The following is an 18,272-nucleotide window of genomic DNA, read 5'->3' as shown; positions in this document are numbered from 1 at the left end:
TGAAGGAGGACGTGCCTCTGTCTTTTTTAAGCTGCGGTGACCTCTTTGGGTTTAAAACCACAGCTGAGCAGAATGAAACTGCGGTTGGGTAAGAAGGCAGCTGCCCCGGTTTCCTCCCTGCTTCCACTTCATTCCGTTCGGTTGTGTACCGGAATGCTGCAAAAACAAGAACAGACTCTAAGATACGCACAAACTCCCCCTTTGTTCTAGATGTTTGGTAAAACGCAAACAAACAAAAAAAAGTCACATTTGAGGCCTTATTAGTCATTTTATTTTCATTTTTTTACAAAGAATTGCACAAAAAATAAGAAACTGTTACAATATTACACAATTGGACACAAAAAAGAAAAAGTGAAATAGAGAAAAAAAAAAGTACTTGAAAATCTCAGGATTTTCTTACAAAGTAGTTCCACCTTTAGTGGATCTCACTTATGACACACGCTAGCGACACAAAGCTCCCGCCAAGGCTTCACAGTTCCTGAAGGTGCCGACCACACGGAGATGGTATCGTGTGATTCTTTAAAGACCCACTCCGATGAAAACTGTTTTTAACTTTATTTTTGGGCGTTTTTCAAAAGATGGAGGACATATATTTTTTTGAAAAATTAGCTTAAAACTGAGTTTTTCTTTTATTGATTTCCTGATTCAGGAGCAGAGGGGGAAAAAAAAAATGCAGTTTGAAAAGGATCGATTTGTGACAGATTATTCCCTGGGCGGGCCGCTCCACTTGTAGATCCACGTGTTTTCCTCGTCCAAGCTGGTAATGTTGGGTTGGGGTTGTGAACAGAGAGCTCTCGGCAACAGGGGGAGGTGCTCTGTGCTATCGGTCCCGCCCATAACTCAGAGGTGAATTTCTTATGAACTCCCGCCTGCCCCTCTGCAGAGACTACGTCAATGATTTTGTCTAAAAGCGGCATTATCGAGATTAAAAGACCACTGGGAACTGTTTGAAAAATAGATGAAAAGATGATCGGAGTGGGACTTTAATCCTTTATTTCTTCTGGCGCTCCATTAAAGCGGCTGCACTGATGCTCCACAGACATCATGGCGGTTCCCTCTCATTGTCCGGAAAACTTTTTTGGTTTTTGCATCACAAAAAACTTTTTTCTTCTTTCTTGGAGTTTGCTGATCTGTGGGGAATTCAAGTACAAAAATATACACAAAATAACTTGTGACTTCCACTGTACATGTTCTCGGATAAGTGCTCTGTATCATTTGGGGCAGAACTTTCCCTTTAAAAAAATTATACATATATATATGTATATATTTATCCCTACAGGATGAAAATGAGAGCAGAAACATTCAGTAGGAAGGAAGGTCAAACATGAAAACTTGTCTCTTAACAAGCTCACCGTGGACCACAGGAGATAAAAAAAACCCCAGTGAGGAGGTTCTCCTCTTAGAAGAACTTCAATAAATAAAACAGAACAGAACAGCTCAAAGGTGTGTGTGTGTGGTAAGGATTCACTCTTATAAACCAGAGTGTTCACTTTTGGAGGTTTCTGAGGAGATTCTATAGTCAATCAGCGATCGAACCCCAAAAATGTCCCTCCTGATCCGTCAGATTGTCGACAGTTTTTCTGGAATGTTCTGCTCCCACGGAGCTCCATTCTCCTAACTTCACGTTCCGGGAGGTTCTTGTTTGCTGGTTTCAAGTCTGTCCTTGTCGCTCCAACGTTCCTGATCTCAAACTCTGTGCCTCTGCGACCGCAGCTTGATGCGCTTCGGCCTCCTTCTCCTCCGCCTCGTCGTCGTCCTCCTCCTCTGGGTGAGCGTCAGCGGCGCGGTTCTTCTTGAAGCTCTCCTCCTGAGCCTTCAGCACCGTGCACAGCTCCATCTCGTGGATCTCCACGTCGAAGGGGGCGTCGGGCGGCATCGCCGGGGGACACTTGCAGCCGGCGCAGCCCTGAAACCAGAAGGACACGTTGGTGAGGGGGGGGTCCCGCTGCACGCCGCGGTCGCACGCGCAGCCCTCAGGAGTCGGGCTTACCGAAATGTTGATGGCTCGGGGGAGGCGGCCCGTCCTGACCCAAGGGTGGACCTGACTCAGCTCCTTCTTCTGCTCATCCGTGAAGCGGGGCTGGTGTTTCTGCAGGTTCCTCAGGGCTTCGCGATCCTCCCGCAGCACCGTCTCCATGTCCCTGAAGTCACAACCACGGTTTTCTACAAGTTTCTACAAACGTTTGAAATATTTTTGAAGGTTTTGTTTTATCCTACCTGACGGGCAGCTGGTACGTCATCATGACCTTGTCGTCCGTGTTGGCCATCAGCAGCCAGATGGGATCCTGCAGCACACACTTGATGAACTGCTCTTCGCCGCCATCTCCTCCGGCGCTGCTGCTGCCGCCGCCCCCTGGTGGCTGCTTGCGGGAGTGGTCGTTCTCGGAGGAGTCGATGCTACCAAAGTATTTGCTGGTGTGGCTGCCCTGGCTGCTGCCTGAAGCAACAAGCAGAGGAAAGCGCTGTGAGGATCTTTCTGGAGCCTGAATCGCTCACAGACGGACATTCCTGGAATACAGAAATCTAGACATTTCTGTGAGGAATCAACTAAAAAAAAAACAATCTGACCCTCAAATATTTATATATATATATATACATTTTTATGGTTTTCTCTTAATAAAAACAATCTTCTGAGTAAACCGACAACTTTAAAAAACTATCTTACTGTTTGGATGATTAAATAAGATAATAGAAAACAAACTATAATAAAAAAAAAAAATAAATCGGTCATTGTTCTAAGCCACTTACTGGTGCCGCTGGTGCCAGACAAGCTGCAGCCGTTGGAGCCGGAACCAGAACCTGAAGATCTGGTGCCAGAGGACCCTGATCCGGAGGCAGCAGAGCCGGTGCCGGAGCGGGAGTCTTCCTGCAGCAGCAGGTCTAGAAGGTCGCTGGAGGTGGACATGGCGTCCTGGTTGGACTCGTTGGCCTCCCCCTGAAGGGACAGAGTTAAATCTCCGGTCATGACGGAGCTCACGGGTCACAGAATGTCTTCAGGACGCGATGGACTCACGTTCTCCTTGGAAGCATCTGTGGAGCTCCTCGGGTTGGCCGAGTTCTGCCCCCCGGCTGGAACGCTGCCCTGCGCAGAGGGCGTGGCTTGCTGGGAGGCAGCCAGCGCCGTGGCAACCTCGAGCCGGTTGATTGGCGACTCCTCCAGCTGCAGGAGGTTGAGGGGGGAGGAGCAACGGGAATGGAAGAGGGGGGAGTCTGCGCCTTCCCGGTCGGCGGGCGTGCAGGACTCGGCCGTGCTGCTTTGGGAGGGGGGGTAGTTGCCCTGGGTGGGCATGGGGTTGAAAACGGTGGAGACGGGGGCTGGAGGGGGGCTGAAATAAGTGTAGTTGGGGTTGTAAAACTGTCCTGGGGGGAAACCGGGTTGAGATATGGGCGCCCCCATTTGGGGGAACATGTAATTGGGCACGACAAGCGCCATCATTGGAGGGACGGTCGGGGTGGGGGGGAAACGAGACAGATCCTGGAGCGGCGGGTAGATGGGGTAGAAGGGGAACATTCCTGGGGCAAAGGCGGCGGGGGGCATGCTGGCCTGGGAGCCCGCAGAGGGCCAGGAGGAGGAGTTTGCAGCCGCCCCCATAGGCATGGAGAGCGGCATGGGGGCGGCGCCGGCTCTGCTGTCCTGGCGGTTTCCCCTCACACCCAGAGGGGCGTGCTGCTCCGACGACTCCTGGTGCTTCAGCCTCTTTGCGCCCCGCCCCCGCCGGTGGGCACTGGCGCCCCCTGCAGCGGGGTAGTCCCGAGAGCAGCGCACGCCTGGGTAAGCAGAGGAGAACCGTCAGTACAAACACTCGGACAGAGGGGGGCGTAAAGGTGGGGCTGGTGGGGACCCCTTTACCTCGCGGCGGAGCAGCGGGGACGTGACAGCGCGCCGCCAAAGACGCCGTCTGGTCGAAGACCCGCAGCTTACTCAGGTCCTTAAAGCGGTCCAGGAAGGCCTGCTCCTCCTGCTGGGTGTGGGCTGACAGCACCTCTTTGGTCAGCCCCAAGCGGCCGCCGCCGCCGCCGCCTCTCCAGCTCTCCCTCTCTGGCTGTCCAGTCTGGGGAAGGGAGGCCGGGACAGAGGGGGTCACGGCGGCGTTGGCAGGGGGGATGGAACCGACTGTGGAGGTGGATGCTGTGACAGCGGAAGGAGTCAGTACACGAGCGGTGGGAGGAGGAGGAGGAGGAGGAGGAGGAGCCAGAACTACAGGAGCCTCTTCCATGACTATATCTGCGACAGAAGAGGAAGAAAAAGATTCACTTTTACCTCAAACAAGAACATTTATGAAAGAAAAATCCAACTTTAGAACTCTAGACATTTCAAATAGCAACAACTGACCGTTTCTAGATCTATAAATGACATTTAATCTGCTGAAAAACATTTTTAAATTGGCAAAGAATCATAAAAAAGGAGGAGAAATCCTCGTTTGGGTGACGGATCTGTGATAATCTGCCAACTGAACTCAGAAATCTTTTCCATGATTTCGCTGGAAGCTTTTATTTGTGATTTCATCTCGGCGTGACCCAGTTTCTGGAACCAGATCTGGAGATTTTTTTTACTTTTTATTACTGCTGCTGATGAACAAATGTTAAAAAAAAAACATTTTCTGGCATCTTTTCTTATTTCAAACAAGAAATCAACAAAAAAAAGAAAATTTGACATTTGTTCTGACATGGGCACCGTCTGTTCCTGGAAGAACTGTGACTGGAGGTGGGAAAAATAATGCAGCAATATGTTATTGCCCTTTGTGTCGTACCAAAACTGAAAGTCTCCCACTGGATTTTTTTTTCTTTGCTCCTTTTCTCTGGTGAGATCAGCAAATTCAACAGTAAAGTTAAAAACAAATAATCTAAAACCTGAAGGGATTTGTAGAAATTTGTTAGAAATAAACCTTGTTAGACAATTTTGTTTTACATTTTTTACAACCTAACATGCTTTCTAAGTGTAAAAAAAAAATCAAATAAAAAAATCAAAGAGACTTTGAATGGTTTTGTAAAACAATGCAACATATAACCAGCAGAGGGCGCTGTGGGCCTAAAGCTTTCCATATAGTTAGGATACTCTTTTTGTACTAGCCGCTCTCAGCAAACTTTTTGGTCTTTAAAAAACGGATCTTTAGCTCCATAGTTGCCATTTTTCGACTACAGTAGCTCTTCCACCGTTTATGCGATCAACGTGAATCGGCCTAAAATATCAGCCTTGTGCCGTTATGCAACACACTTTTAGCGCTGTATGCCGCCATGAAGCCGCTTTTCTCCACTTGAGAATCTGCTGGAATGACGTTAAATGCGTGAACGGCTGAAAAATCACGGTGGTGGAAAGAACAAAGCAGCTTTGGTGTTAAAAGGGGCATCACCTTTAGAGTTTTTGCTTCAACTTCCTTTAGTGGACCTATCACAATAAAAGCCCTTAAGCAGAATGATTTGGCTTTTTTTTTTATCCCCACCCCGAGGTTGGGAGTCAAACAAAACTTTTGAAACTTTTTAGGATGACGTTGTGTGAAACCCCAGCAAAGGGCTTTAGCTACGACAGCAGCAGGACTTACCGACCAAACCGGAGCAACGTGGGTAAAAACCCACATCCATAACATTCTGAGGCGACAAGTACAAACACTCTCTGGACTTCAGAAGCAATGAAAAGGCTTTCAGAGACAACAACTTGGAGGATGCTGGCGATCTCCTAGGTTAGGAGAACCTGCGAAGGGTGTGATGTGTTGACGGTGCCCACCTGACTCGGGAGGTTTCTTGTCTCCTACATGGACGATGGTGCTGCTGAAGCTACACTGAGACGTAACTGAGGCTACACTCTCTGCCTTGGCCGCCATGGTCAGAGGAGGCAGAGTAGGTGGTTCACCTACAAGGTTAACTGAACCACCTGCAAGTGAAGAGTTCAGATGCACAGACAGATGAACAACCACATTTGTTAGTAATCCAGGAATATCTGCACCAGACACGTTAAGGTGACATTATTGTTGGACTGCCTGCTGGTTGGACGTTCGTCCTCTACTTCTGGCTTAAAAACAAAAAAACCTGTTTGGCAACTTGACCCTTTTAAAGCCGGACCAGTCGCCAACGACAAAACAGTAAACAGTAGACAGTAGATAAACAGTCGACCGTTTTTCGCAATTAACGTAATTCCATTGGAATTTGTTGAAATGAATGAATTGCATTGACGGTCAACTGTTTACATTTTGAGGTAAACAGTAGACCGTATACATGACTAGCGTAGTTTCGTTGGAGTTGTTTTCAAATTAATTAATTGCGTAAACAGTTGATCCTTTACACAATTAACGTAACTCCGTTCGAATTGGTTAGCATTGTTAATTAGGATAACGGTCCACCATTTACGCGTATTCGTAAACAGTGGAGCATTGAAGTGAATGACGCAACTTTTTTGGAATCGGCTTAAATTGATTGCGCAAATGTCGACAGTTAACATTTATGCGTAAACAGTTGACCGTTGACGAAATTAAGGTAATGTTAATTTTGCGAACGGTCGAAGGGTTACGAAAGTTCAAAGAACGTCATAAATGCAGCTACATCTCTGGTGTCAAAGGGCTACAGAGCGTTAGCCTCAAAGTGGACGTACCTTTGTTGCTGCAGCCGGCGTCCGGCTGTTTGTCGTCGTCGGACGTGGAGGAGGCGGTGCAAGAGGAGGAGCCGCACTTCCTTTTGACCGTGTTCGGAATGTTACAGCTCTCCAGGTATCTGATTGGACGATACAGGAGAGAATGGTTGGAAGGAGGAAGAGGGAAAGCTATCCAGGTGAGGGTGTAGCCCCGCCCACATACCTGACTATGCTGTCCAGGCAGTTGATCTGCTGGTAGGAGTACCCGGTGGTGGCATCCTTCTGCACTAGCTGTGCAGGGACCAGAGCTTTGGACGGTTGTGTCACGTCTGCTATCAGATCTCTGATTGGGTCGCTGTTGGCGGCCTTTGTTGCACCTGAATCACCAGAGAAGAGGAAGTTTGCTTTTGAGTTTGCGCTTTCATGAATTTCTCCAAAGGCGAACGCTTTAAACTCACCTGTGCTGGCGTGTTTTCGGGGAGGGGGGCGGTTCCGGGACTCGATGAAGACCTGCTGCCCGTTAGTCTTGACCATGTGGACGTCTTTGCAGATCTGCTGGAAGGTCATCTGGAAAAGCATATTAGAAAGAGTCAGGACGCTGCAGAGGACTCGACGCCGAGCGGCCACTCCGCCTCAGACTCACGGGTTTATATGAGGCGGCCGCAGCTTCTTCCATGGCGGGGCCGTTGCTGTCGCTGGACGACGTTGCGGAGGCACTGTGGTGGTGCTGCTGGGAACGGCGGGAACCCCGAGAGCCGCTGGAGCCCAGCGAGCTGTAACCCTGGGAGCTGCTGCTGTGCACCGGCTGCACCAGGACACGGTGGATCTGCTCGCTGAGCTGGACGATGTCCGGCGTGGTGACCTGGGTCTCGTAGCCCGGCTGTGGCGTGAACACGTCTTCGTTCAGAGGACTCCTGCAGGTCGGAGCAGAAACAACCTTCAGGGTTATACTCATACACCTGCTGACCACCGGTTTGTCCAACGAACCAAAAGACGGTCTTACGTTCGGACTTTGTGGCGTCCGATGACGAAAGCCACCTTTCTGCTCCAGGGATTCACGAAGGACGACCAGCTGGTGTCGATGGTCAGATACTCGCCGTTGCGGGCGCACATCCGTAAAGGTGAATAGTCAAACGGCTGCCCTGCGAACTGAAAGACTAAAGACAGACCACAGTGCAGCGTTCAGACACAGTACTTCAGGGTTTTCTGGAGATGGGCGCGGGTCCAGACACATCTCACCGTTTAACACCGGAACTTTAGCGCCTGTGTCGACATTCTTTCCACTACAGCAACTTTTCTGCCGTTTACGGACGTAAACGGACAAACTCCCGGAAGCTTCTGAAGTGGAGAAAAGCAGCTGTGGACCGATATGCAACAGCAGAGAAGTGCTGCATATCTGATATGAAAAACCGCTTTTCTCCACGTCAGGGCAAACGGTCCAAAGATTACGGTATTTAGATGTCGCCGGCAACACCTCCGGAGTTAAAACTTGGTTCCGTCGTGTTTTTTGTGAGCCGGTCACATGGCTACAGCCAGAAGGGGCTAATAAAGCGACTCACTCTTTTCGTGGATGGCGACCATGGTGGGTCGATCCTCCGGGTGGATGTAGAGCAGGATTGGGGTCCCCACCAGGTCTTGGGGCAGGTAACCCAACAGCGGCACAGCTCTGAAAAATCAGATAAGTAATCGCTTAAATGACATGGAGTTTTGTCTCATTAGAATAATCTGGAATAATCTGAGTTTAACAAGTTTTTGACATTTTTCCGGTGAAAGAACACGGATGTTCAGCGATCTTTAAAAACAAGACAAACAAACACATTTGGCTGAACAGGTTGCCTCATGCCGTTTGCCAGTTCCAAACTCTCCGGATAGATTGCAACACAGCCGTAACCGTGGCAACAGAGTCAGGGTAACTGACCTCTCGTCAACTTCCTGGAAGAGGCAGCTGGGAGTGTGGCTGGTGGTGAAGATCCTTTTGTCCGGGGGGATCCGGGGGGCTGATGGGAAACGAGGCAGACATGAGCAATAGCACAGCATCCATACATGAGAGACATTCTGTTTGCACCTATTTTTTGTGTGTGTGTACTTTATTCATATTCAGAGAAACCTGCTGTTCTAGATGAACCCAGAGAGATGCAATCTGTCCAATCTCACTCCCTCTGTCGGGCACGGTTGCCACGGTAACAAGCTAATATTGTTTACCCTTTACTCGATGATTTAAATATATTAATAAATGGAAAAGTATGACCTCCTTCTGTGTTTAGGGGCACTCTGGGCCTGAGCAGCTTTTTTCTGTCATTTCTAAATTTACCCTTGAATCATTGCATCTGCCGGTGAACGCCATCGTATCCTAGCAACAAGAACTTACTCACTGTCTCTTACAACTTGCAAAACTGTTTTGGATTAAACCGACTGTTCAATCAGATATAAAAAGGGGAGAAGTGGGTTGCCCTTCTTACAAAATCTTTGTGTTAAAACTTCAGTCTGTCTAAAAGGGGGCGGGGTTTAGAGGTATTGGTTGTAGTGCCTCCTTGGGTCAAAACATCAAAGGAAAGTTTTCCAATACCTTCGTATCCTGAGTGGACTCTCTCTGCGATGAGCAGGCAGCAGGGCTGCGGCTCTGCGGCGTCCGAATCTCGGAGGGTGAGCTGGTAGGGCGTCAGGCGGAAGGAGTAGTAGCGCATTTCCCCGCCCTGTACGCGGTCGGCGCTGATCCGACAGAACATGGACTTCTCCTGAGTGCAGTCGGCGGGAGGGGAGGCTGCGGGGGGAGCGCAGACAAGTCAGTGGACGATACAGAGGGGGGAGTAGAGACGCCGCAATGCCCTCCCGACACTCACCCGAGCCGATGCAGGAAGCCCAGGGGGGCAGGCGGCAGGGCGCCGTGCTGCTGTAGAAGGTGCTGACGTCTTGGGGAGCCAGGAGCTCGGAAAAAATAGTCCCCTGCAGACACTCGGGCTTGCAGCGCAGCAGGGACGAGCCCTGCGGCGACACGTACACGACTCTCCCCGACAGGAAGGACACGGCCATGGTGAAGGTGTCCTGCAACAGGAGACGCGGGGGACGTCAGCGCCGGACGTAAAGCTGCGTTTAGGGGTGCGGCCTGCACACTCACCGTGTTTTTCAGGGTGTACTCTGAGGTGATGTTGTCGAGCTCTTCAACCGTGAAGGCAGACAAGTCCAGGCTGCAGCCATGACACTCCTCCACACTCCACTGGTGGTAGTACTCCTTATTGGCTGCAGATAAGCATGTCAGCAGATGCACGAACACCATTGGGTGAATTTTAAAAGAATAAAAAAAAAAAAAAGGGGGGGGGGGGGGTACCTCGGACTTGTCGGACGCACTGGAGAGCGTATTTGAGCGCGCTCAGAGTGCTGGAGTGACCTTTGCCCTTGCGCTCGGCCGGCAGCCGGAGCTTCAGCTCCTTGATGGCCTTCATGAGCTCCTTCTGCGTCTGGAGCCTCGCCGACTGGTCGCTGCTGCAGCCGGAGGTGGAGGGGGGGTCGTGCTCAGAGCTGGTGGACAGCAGGCTGTAGGCCAGGGAGCCCCCGGGGGGGGACAGGCTCTGAGAGTTGGAGCTGAAAGGAGGAAGGACCAAACATTCTTTCAGGAGGTTGTTGCAGACAAATACCAAAGGTAAATCAGATCAGACTGGCGCTTCCTGGAAACATCTGACTATGTGCTGCAGAAGGCAGTTTCAGTTGCAGGAGATAAAGTGTTTTGATCCGAAACATCGCATTGATGCTACGCCAGCAGATTATACGATTCGCTTTGACTCAACTTCCGACTCCACAAAAGAACCCTGAGGTTTCTGCCATTCACGTTGCTTCTGGAAGTGGTTGAGCACAAACCCGTGAATCTGTTGTGGTGCGTCAATGAAAACGGTGTTTTTAATAGGCTTTTTTTTTCACAATGGAAAAAATGTATTCAGAAAAATGAAGCGGAACAGTGGTACCTAAAGCAGGCGGGAACTTCTTAAAGTTTCAAAAAGATATTTTGTGTGAGTTGACAGGAAACGGGAGGGTCATAGGTCAAGCTCCTACCTCTTGTTGCTCTCCAGCATCAAGCCGGAGTCCTTCCCGTTTGAGGAGCTGTGGGAGCTCCGTGAGGACTGGTGTCCGCAGGAGCGCGGGTGGCTCTCCCTCTCGCCGGAGTCGTTCCCGCTGGACATCCCCTCCATCTCGTCCGAGCTCGGTCCCCGCTGGTCTCCGGACCTGGACCCTCCTTCCATGGACGACACCCCGTCGTCTGCGTGTCCCCGCTCCTGTGGGGAGCCATGGGGGCCCGGCTGGTCGGCCTTCTGCCGGCTCAGGCCCTGGGGGTCTCCGTCCTGGTCTTTGAGGTGGGCACCCGACACTCTCCCCTGAGTGCTGCTGCTGGGCGTTGATGTGCAGCCATCATAACTCATACTAGTGTAGGACGAGGCTGGCGCAGCGGAACTAGATTGGCTTCTGTTCAAGTGGGACTACTATGTGAACACAAGTAAACCATAGTTGAAGCCGATTTGGGAAAATTGAAGGAAAATTAAGCAAAAAGTTGTTTTTCTTCTTGGAAAACAAAAAAAAACCTCCTTACAGGTTTTACTAAAAGAGCAAAACAAAGAAGGCAAACAGAGAATCCAGAATCCTGGACGATCCGGATCAAAAAGTGTCACTCGAGACAAATCTCTGGTTATGAAACAGCCTTGGCGTGCGCCTCAACAGATGGGACCAAGCGATGAAGAGGCAGAGTGAGAAAGGCAGCAAAACAACGTTTCTCGTGCTCCGATTCAGGGCCTCCAGAGAAGTGTTGCTCTGGGCGCCAAAGGCCACCTGAAATGAAGGAGAAAGGGAGAGAGCAGATTAGAAAAACACCTGCAGTCGCCTCCGCCGCTCAAGGACTTCAAGCCAAGAAAGGGGGAGTTGTGGGTTTCTCGCGCTGGCCTCAGTGGGAGGGGGGGACGCGGCCCTGAGATGTGCAGCGCAGCGCGGCGGCAGCTCTGGTCCTCTGCGCTGGTGATCTGAAAGTCGCCGCCTCATCTTTCAGCGCACAGGTGGGATTACAGAACACCCGAACTTGCACAGGTTGGTCGTCATAGCACAGTCCCATTTTTACCCCCGCAGACTAAATAAATGTGGACGCAACAGGAGGAGGGGGGCAAATCCGAATCACAGAGCGCTGATGCATCAGGCTTTACATGTCAAATTAACTCCATTTGTACATTTATAACCACAACCTACGCAAGTAAAAGTCTCCAGCTATTTATTGACCCGGCTGCAGTGATGGCGCTTAATCTCCTAAAGACCAACAGACGCAACCCAGAGACGACGCAGACTTCTGCTAAGTCGCAAATCCTGTCAACTTCATCCACCTGGCCACCCCAAAGGGCCCCCGCTGCCCGCCCTCTGACAGGTATGGTGGCTGAATCTGTCTCAGCTTCAAGCCCTGACGCAGCTCCCCCCCCCCAAAAGACAGATTCGGACTGGCCACCTGCGAAAGGCATGACGACCGCGGCTCATAAATAACTTCAGGAGCCGGTTTCCATGGAGCCAAGGGATCAACTGCAGGCTTTTGACTTCATTTCATGCAATCATGCAAAAAGGCCACCTGCAGCTGAAATGCTAATGAGCGTCGTGTTTGGTCAGATGGACGCTGCACCCTTGCACACATACAAAAAAAACCCTGATGGAAGGGGGCATGGCGTTCATGTGCACTTGCGTGGTTAATGACAGTGGGCGCAAAGCGAGGAGATGAGCTCAAAACCTCCAGACTTGACCACTCCGGTCAGGTTTTGATCCATTGTTAAAGTGTTGTCAATGATGTTTTTAGCCTAAATCACTCATTTTCTAAGACCTAGTTTCTGCAGAGCGGCAGTAGTTCCTCAGAAATTTGCCTTTGAGTTGTGGGCGGGACTGCAGCAGGGAGCTTGAGCGTATTTGCTGCGTCACAAATCTGATGTTTTTCAAACGGCATTTTGTCGTCTGCTCCTGACTCACAATGATTTGAATCGAGAAACATTCAGATTTTAAGCTCAACTTTCTGTACGTCCTCCATCATCAAAAAAATGCCCAACTAAACATGCCAAAACCCCGTTTTCCATCAGAGTGGGACCTTAAGGTTTCTCCATCACCACGGCCTTGAACCAGGAGAGGACAGCCGATACTCAAAAAAACCACCAGAAACAGCAAAACCACCCTGCGTGTTTCCCTCCCAAGCCCTCAGATTAGGGGAAAGCGTTCGCCGCCGGTTATGCAATTTGGTTTCTCTGTCAGCGTCAGAATGAATCACCATGAGGCTGCATGCAAAAAACGCTCCACACACCCCAACACGTCTTAATCTCTCGTCCAAATCCTCATGTGTCTGCGCTCCGTCAGCCAGAAAGGTCAAAGTGTTTTGTGTACCTTGTTTTTGCACAAACAAAAAGAGAAGTTGGACCCTGACCTGTATGGGGTTATTCTGGATTAGGATGGGAATTCTAGCTTTATTGGACCTACGGAGCACGGGCCAAAAACAGAACACCAGCAGGATGGCAGCCCACCAGCTCCAACAAGAAAACAACTGCTGATGGTTTCAGAAATGATCTGCACACAAAACCAAGAACTTTTTCTAAAAACAGCAACCTTTATAAAAATAAAAATAAAAAAAGCAACTGCAGCCTTACTGAAAATCTCATTTCAGTAACCAAGATAACCAGTGTCATCCACTTGATGACATCAAGGCGAATGATGACCAAAAACAAGAAAGAGTGGTTTGAAACGGAAACAAAAAAACAAACAGACTTTCTGAGAATCAGCTTCTGTGCTGCTGAAGGAAACATTCGTGGGTGGAGGGTGGGCGGCTGGATGGATGGTTCCACTTACAAGAATAAATAACACAGTTATTAGTATGCCATCTTTAAAAAGTTGAATCTTGAGATTCTGGATTGCTGGATAAAACGAGAGCTTCACAGAACTGATGGAGATCGAGCTTCAGCCTACTGTTTTCTATTTATAAAATAAAATAAAATAAAAAGAAGCCCCGTTTACTACATAGGAATAAGGTTCCGGATTAACGTGAATGTGGACCACAGTCAGCGAACAGGTATAGGACTCAAAGGCTGAAAGAACCCACCAATCACCTGCCGCAAAGCAAGCACGAGGCACGTCAAGGCGTGGAGCTCCGCGCCTAACAGGAGTTTCTGATAAAAAAACGGTCGGTTCCAAGCGGATTCGCCACGATCCCTTAGAGGTTGGCCCACAAGAAGAGGAGAAGAGGTATCGTCGAACTCCGTGCCGGTTCCGAAACGGCAAAGCACGAGCGACTGTAGTCTGATGCGCTTGCGCCGTAAATCTAAACCTGCTCTGTATTTTTTTCTATTTTTTTTCTGTGTATATCCTGCACGTGGACGCGACTGCGTTTCCCCGCTGAATGCTGATTGGTCAGCAGTCTGGACCAATGAGAGAGCGCAGCGCGCAGAGGCACGGCAGCAAAAGCCGCGCGGCTGCAGCGGTGGGCGGGGCTAAACCACACGTCTCCCAACTGCGGTCAAACTAAACCTCCAGTCACCCAATCCAACGTTTTACACAGGAAAAAAAAAAAAGCAGAAACTGACAGAAAAATCTAAACGACTCAACTAATAAAAACGTCCAACCTTTAAGGAAAAAAACCCACAGAAAAGATTCAAACCAGCAACTTTGTTCTTAATCCAGCAGCCAACTCGATTTAAACAGATCCCTAATTGTTAATTCCTAATATATCCCCCAAATATATTTTTCTTATTAGAAAAACAAACGAATATAGAACTAAAATTGAAAAGAGTTTGCTCTCCTGTCATCATTAGTCCCACATCAGTTCAATAACCTGCCTTTTATGCGTTGGTTCTATTCCCATCTTATCCAAAGAATGAGCTGCAGTGAATCAGAGGCTGACCCAAAATGAGCATCATCATAATCAAATGACTTATTTTTGTGATAAACAGGCTCTAAAATGTGGATTAAGGTCAGCTCGGTCCACGGTCATCTTTTCTGTCCGTTTTCATGCTTTTCTCGTAAATGATTGTAAATACGTTGAGCTTTTTGCCAGGCATCAAAATTTGGTTTGTAATTCCACTTATGTAAATCTATGTTACAATAACCCAGATACTACGGCAAAGGTAGGGAAAATAAAACAAAAGAGATTTTTTGGTGTCATTTTTGTATCTTCATGACATAAAAACATGTTAAATATATCTAACATCCCTCAGATTGCTAAAGGACAACACGCAGCTAATCTGATAGTTTCTGCTCATTCATTTGTTCTTTTAAGCGTTCCCAGTGCCCTTTTAAATATATTTATTGCCGCTTTTAGCCAAAATGTAAAAAAAAAACCTTGACGTTTTCTAGGATCTACAGATTTTGAAGCTATTGGAGCTATCCAGCCGTACAGTTAATATATGTCCTCTATCATCAGAAAACTGCCACAAGAACATGTGAAACACACCAAAAACACCCGTTTCAACGGAGTGGGTCTTTAAGTATAGTTGTCAAAACACGTCTTTATTTAGTTTCCAGGAACCCTGCCTTGTTTCGCCCTGTACTGTGGTCCTGTTTAAATAATAAACGTCTCAAGTTACTAAATTTAAACGCTTTATCTTAACTCTATTCTTTAGCAGCCAAAACGTGTTCATGAACTTTTTGAACCACAACAACGATGACATTGTACTCCAAACATTCTGCAACACATTAAGGTTGCAGTTCGATATAAACAATCAAAGATGTGCTTGGGGGGGGGGGGGGGGGGGGGGTCAGCCTACAAACCTGATAAAAAAAGGAATTTTAGGTGTCAAAACTGTTGTCCAACAGATCTGCTGTAATCTTCACCATAGCAAGCGCCTTGAGTGAGAACGGCAATCTTAGCGGCCTCTGATAAATCTGTCATGTTCCCCCCCCCCCAGGGAACACAGAGGACAGAGCCGCACTCCAACTTTTCTCAGAGTCTGCCCCCCCACCTGCGTCCTGATTTTCTTTCTGCCGCTGCGGACGACGAGCTCTGAAACATGCTATTCCCGCTCAAAGGATCCAAGCAAATGTTGTGCAGTCAAAACATCTGAGGAAGAATGTTCACAAAGAAGTGCAAACACACAGCTTCGCAGCTCAAACGCTCAAAATTTTAAGGTCCTCGTCCTGCTCTCTAACCAGCCACTGTTGCAAAAAACACTGAAAGGTTGGGCGATTCTTGGCATAAACAGGGAGTCATCTGTGGACCCACCCACAGACATTTCAGCTAAACAGCAACACTCAAGCACCGTAATTTGCTCTCGTTCTCCTCTGCATCAGTTAATAGTCGTTTGATTTGCACCTTTCTGCAGGAGCGTGCCGAGTCGTATATATTTCAGAATAGATGTGGCAGAAAAAGCCTGGATTAAGATACACCAGATTGGCACCACTTTGACATTTTGCATCAAGCCTCTTCCAACTGTAGGGGTAATGAGAAGAAGCCCCTCCCTGCTTGTACAGTGTGAACATCTATACATGCATAAAGCCAGCAGAAGGCAGAATAGAAGCTGTGGATGCAGCTAGACTGTCTGCACCCCCCATTCAAGTCCAACACATGAAAGGTTGCATGAGATGCAGCTGACCTCGGTCATACAGTACATGACATAAATAAAACTTTAATCAAAGGAATTAAACCTCTTTAGGCCAAACAATGCAATTATGTTGTAATTAGCTCATTAGTGGCTGCTGGACCAAAATAATCATCTGTAAAGTTCTTATATAAGCTTGCTTAAGATTTTCCTGAAATTGCCATGTTTGATCAGGGAGCATTGAAAAAGGAAACTGAAGAATCATTTCAAACTTTTCATTGACCAATCAAATCAATTAAAAATATACTTGAAAGTCCCACTCCAATCATCTTTTGATGATATATATTTCTATATGACTTTGCAGTTTTTAGCCAGAAAAAAAACAGTCTCATTTTCCAGGACATAGTTTCTTGCAGAGCAGCAGTAGTTCTTCAGCAGAGTGAACCCACCCCCACTTCCCATCATCTACCTGTTTACATGCTCTCCCGCTAGCTTACAGCCCCTCATAGCCCCCTACTAACATCAGAGGTTCAGTGACTAATGTTGGAGCGATCCAATCATACAGGTTTCAGCCAGATGCCGGCTTGGACGAGGAAAAAAAACAAAGAAGACTTTCCTGGATCTAGACGTCTACAAGTGAATGTATCAGAATGGAGCGGAGCAGGGAGCTTGTGGCCCGTCCCGTATGTTTTCTACGTCACAAATACTTTATTTTCCAACGGCGTTGACAACAGTTTGAATTAAGAAATACTCAGAAATGCTATTTAACGCTAAATTTTCTTTATATATGTCCTCCATCATCAGAAGAACGCCACAGGAACGTTAAAAACAGGATTTAAAGAACTTCTCAAAAATATTTTAGGCATAAAAATGGTTTATTTTAACGCTAAAATTCCAAATTTCCGCACATTTTCATCAGCAAACACTTTTATTTTGAAATTATTTTTTTTTAATGGATCAGTATTAGAAATGTGCTTCAATGGAGTAAATGTGGTAAGTAAGGGATTTGAACATGAAGTAGTTAAAAAGGGAGTGATCAAAGAACGGTGTGTCATGGATGGAGGAGGGCTGAACAGTCTGGAAAGTGAAGCAGCAATGGATCCGCATAAATCAGTGTCAGAACATAGAAAACAAACAACAATAAAAAAACACAACACCAACAAAAACAGCAGCAGTGTTTGGTGTGGTTCTGAGAAGAAGGTGGATCTGCTTCATCAGACAGAAATACACCCAGAAACCAGGCTGGATGGATGCCACAGCACTCACGATGTCTAAATTTAAACGAACACACTAGCTTCTCCAACAAAAAATAGGCTTCATTCGCGTCGCTATGAGTTTTAAATTATGCTCGTTCAGGGGTTTGCAGACAATATCAACCTCTTTACTAGTTTTAATGGAGCAACGACACAGTTGGCCAGCGAGCAAGCAAGCTAAAAATTGTACTTATTTTCAAATATTATGACAAAAAACTCAACCGACTCACCTTAAATATGTTCAATATTCCACTAAAATGTAGTTAAAAGTCTCGAACAAATCCAGGATTTTTCCAGGCTTGTGTGAAGCTTCTTCGGACTGCTGCGTTTGCTCCCGTATGGTAGTTTACACGCAGTGCCACACGTGCTGCAACACATACTTGAGAGTGGGATTTTTGAGGCAGGTGCTGTGATTGGACGGACGGGGGCTGAGACCCCGCCCACGGACCGCCCCACTCTAATACAATTGGTGGGGAGGGGCGTGGTCGGCCGCACGGGGCTCGGCAGTCACGTTGCAGAGTGACTGGTCTTGAGTTCGCCGCAAAACAGACGGACACGAGAGGGCGGGGCCTGCTCCCCATGTAGGCTGGGCTCCATCACCGTAATTGCAGGAAAAGCACCGAAAGTCCTTTTTAGGGAAGGCTGCCGGTTTCCTTCCTCAAGTGGAAATGTAAAAACACAAATGTTAAAAGAAATGTTACACATTCAGACGGTAAAAACGTACCTTATGAAAAATTTACTTTTTTTCTTTGGCTATTACATTTATTTTTTCTCTTGTTCAATTTAAAAAAAGTGAAGTAGTTTAAACTGAAGAAAAAGCTTTAAGGTTAGGTTTAATTAAAAAACCATTATGCATTATTATCATAAAGATGAGTGCCAGCTAGTAATTTTTTATAATTTTAAGGTTTACTTTTCTCTTTATTTTTTAACTTTCCA

At 47.7% G+C, this 18,272-nt stretch overlaps 1 protein-coding gene across 3 annotated transcripts; it reads right to left on the bottom strand.

The window, feature by feature from the left end:
• Positions 1 to 248: 248 nt before the first annotated feature.
• On the bottom strand, positions 249 to 17,704 carry per1b (period circadian clock 1b). Of its 3 annotated transcripts, none has more exons than XM_011487497.4 (20): positions 17,567 to 17,704; positions 10,607 to 11,374; positions 9,888 to 10,141; positions 9,678 to 9,799; positions 9,403 to 9,604; positions 9,129 to 9,323; positions 8,481 to 8,559; positions 8,122 to 8,228; positions 7,566 to 7,719; positions 7,206 to 7,476; positions 7,021 to 7,129; positions 6,786 to 6,939; positions 6,584 to 6,702; positions 5,723 to 5,869; positions 3,851 to 4,225; positions 3,014 to 3,768; positions 2,749 to 2,935; positions 2,218 to 2,437; positions 1,991 to 2,141; positions 249 to 1,906 (listed from the first exon to the last, which is right to left on the bottom strand). In XM_011487497.4, the coding sequence occupies exons 2-20, from the start codon at positions 10,969 to 10,971 to the stop codon at positions 1,652 to 1,654; spliced, it is 4,221 nt and encodes a 1,406-aa protein (XP_011485799.1). In that variant the 5' UTR covers positions 10,972 to 11,374; positions 17,567 to 17,704; the 3' UTR covers positions 249 to 1,651. The 3 variants fall into 3 exon arrangements, with proteins under 3 accessions (XP_011485799.1, XP_078791838.1, NP_001129992.1); XM_078935712.1 differs by lacking the exon at positions 17,567 to 17,704 and adding an exon at positions 13,660 to 13,875; NM_001136520.1 differs by lacking the exon at positions 17,567 to 17,704 and having other exon boundaries at positions 1,652 to 1,906; positions 10,607 to 10,971.
• Positions 17,705 to 18,272: the final 568 nt, after the last annotated feature.

The sequence above is a fragment of the Oryzias latipes genome, chromosome 18 (genome assembly GCF_053564925.1).
Source record: "Oryzias latipes strain Hd-rR chromosome 18, Olatipes_Hd-rR_3.1".
NCBI lineage: Eukaryota > Metazoa > Chordata > Actinopteri > Beloniformes > Adrianichthyidae > Oryzias > Oryzias latipes.
The sequence above is the reverse complement of the archived record's forward strand: the minus strand, read 5'-3'. Positions and strand labels throughout refer to the sequence as shown.

Excerpts from the sequence above, each read along its gene's own strand:
- per1b (XM_011487497.4), bottom strand. The coding sequence starts at position 10,971 with ATGAGTTATGATGGCTGCACATCAACGCCCAGCAGCAGCACTCAGGGG. Across the intron at positions 7,130-7,205 it reads CGGCCGCCTCATATAAACCC|ATGACCTTCCAGCAGATCTG; the intron begins GTGAGTCTGAGG and ends ATGCTTTTCCAG. Across the intron at positions 2,142-2,217 it reads ACGTACCAGCTGCCCGTCAG|GGACATGGAGACGGTGCTGC; the intron begins GTAGGATAAAAC and ends TTGTGACTTCAG.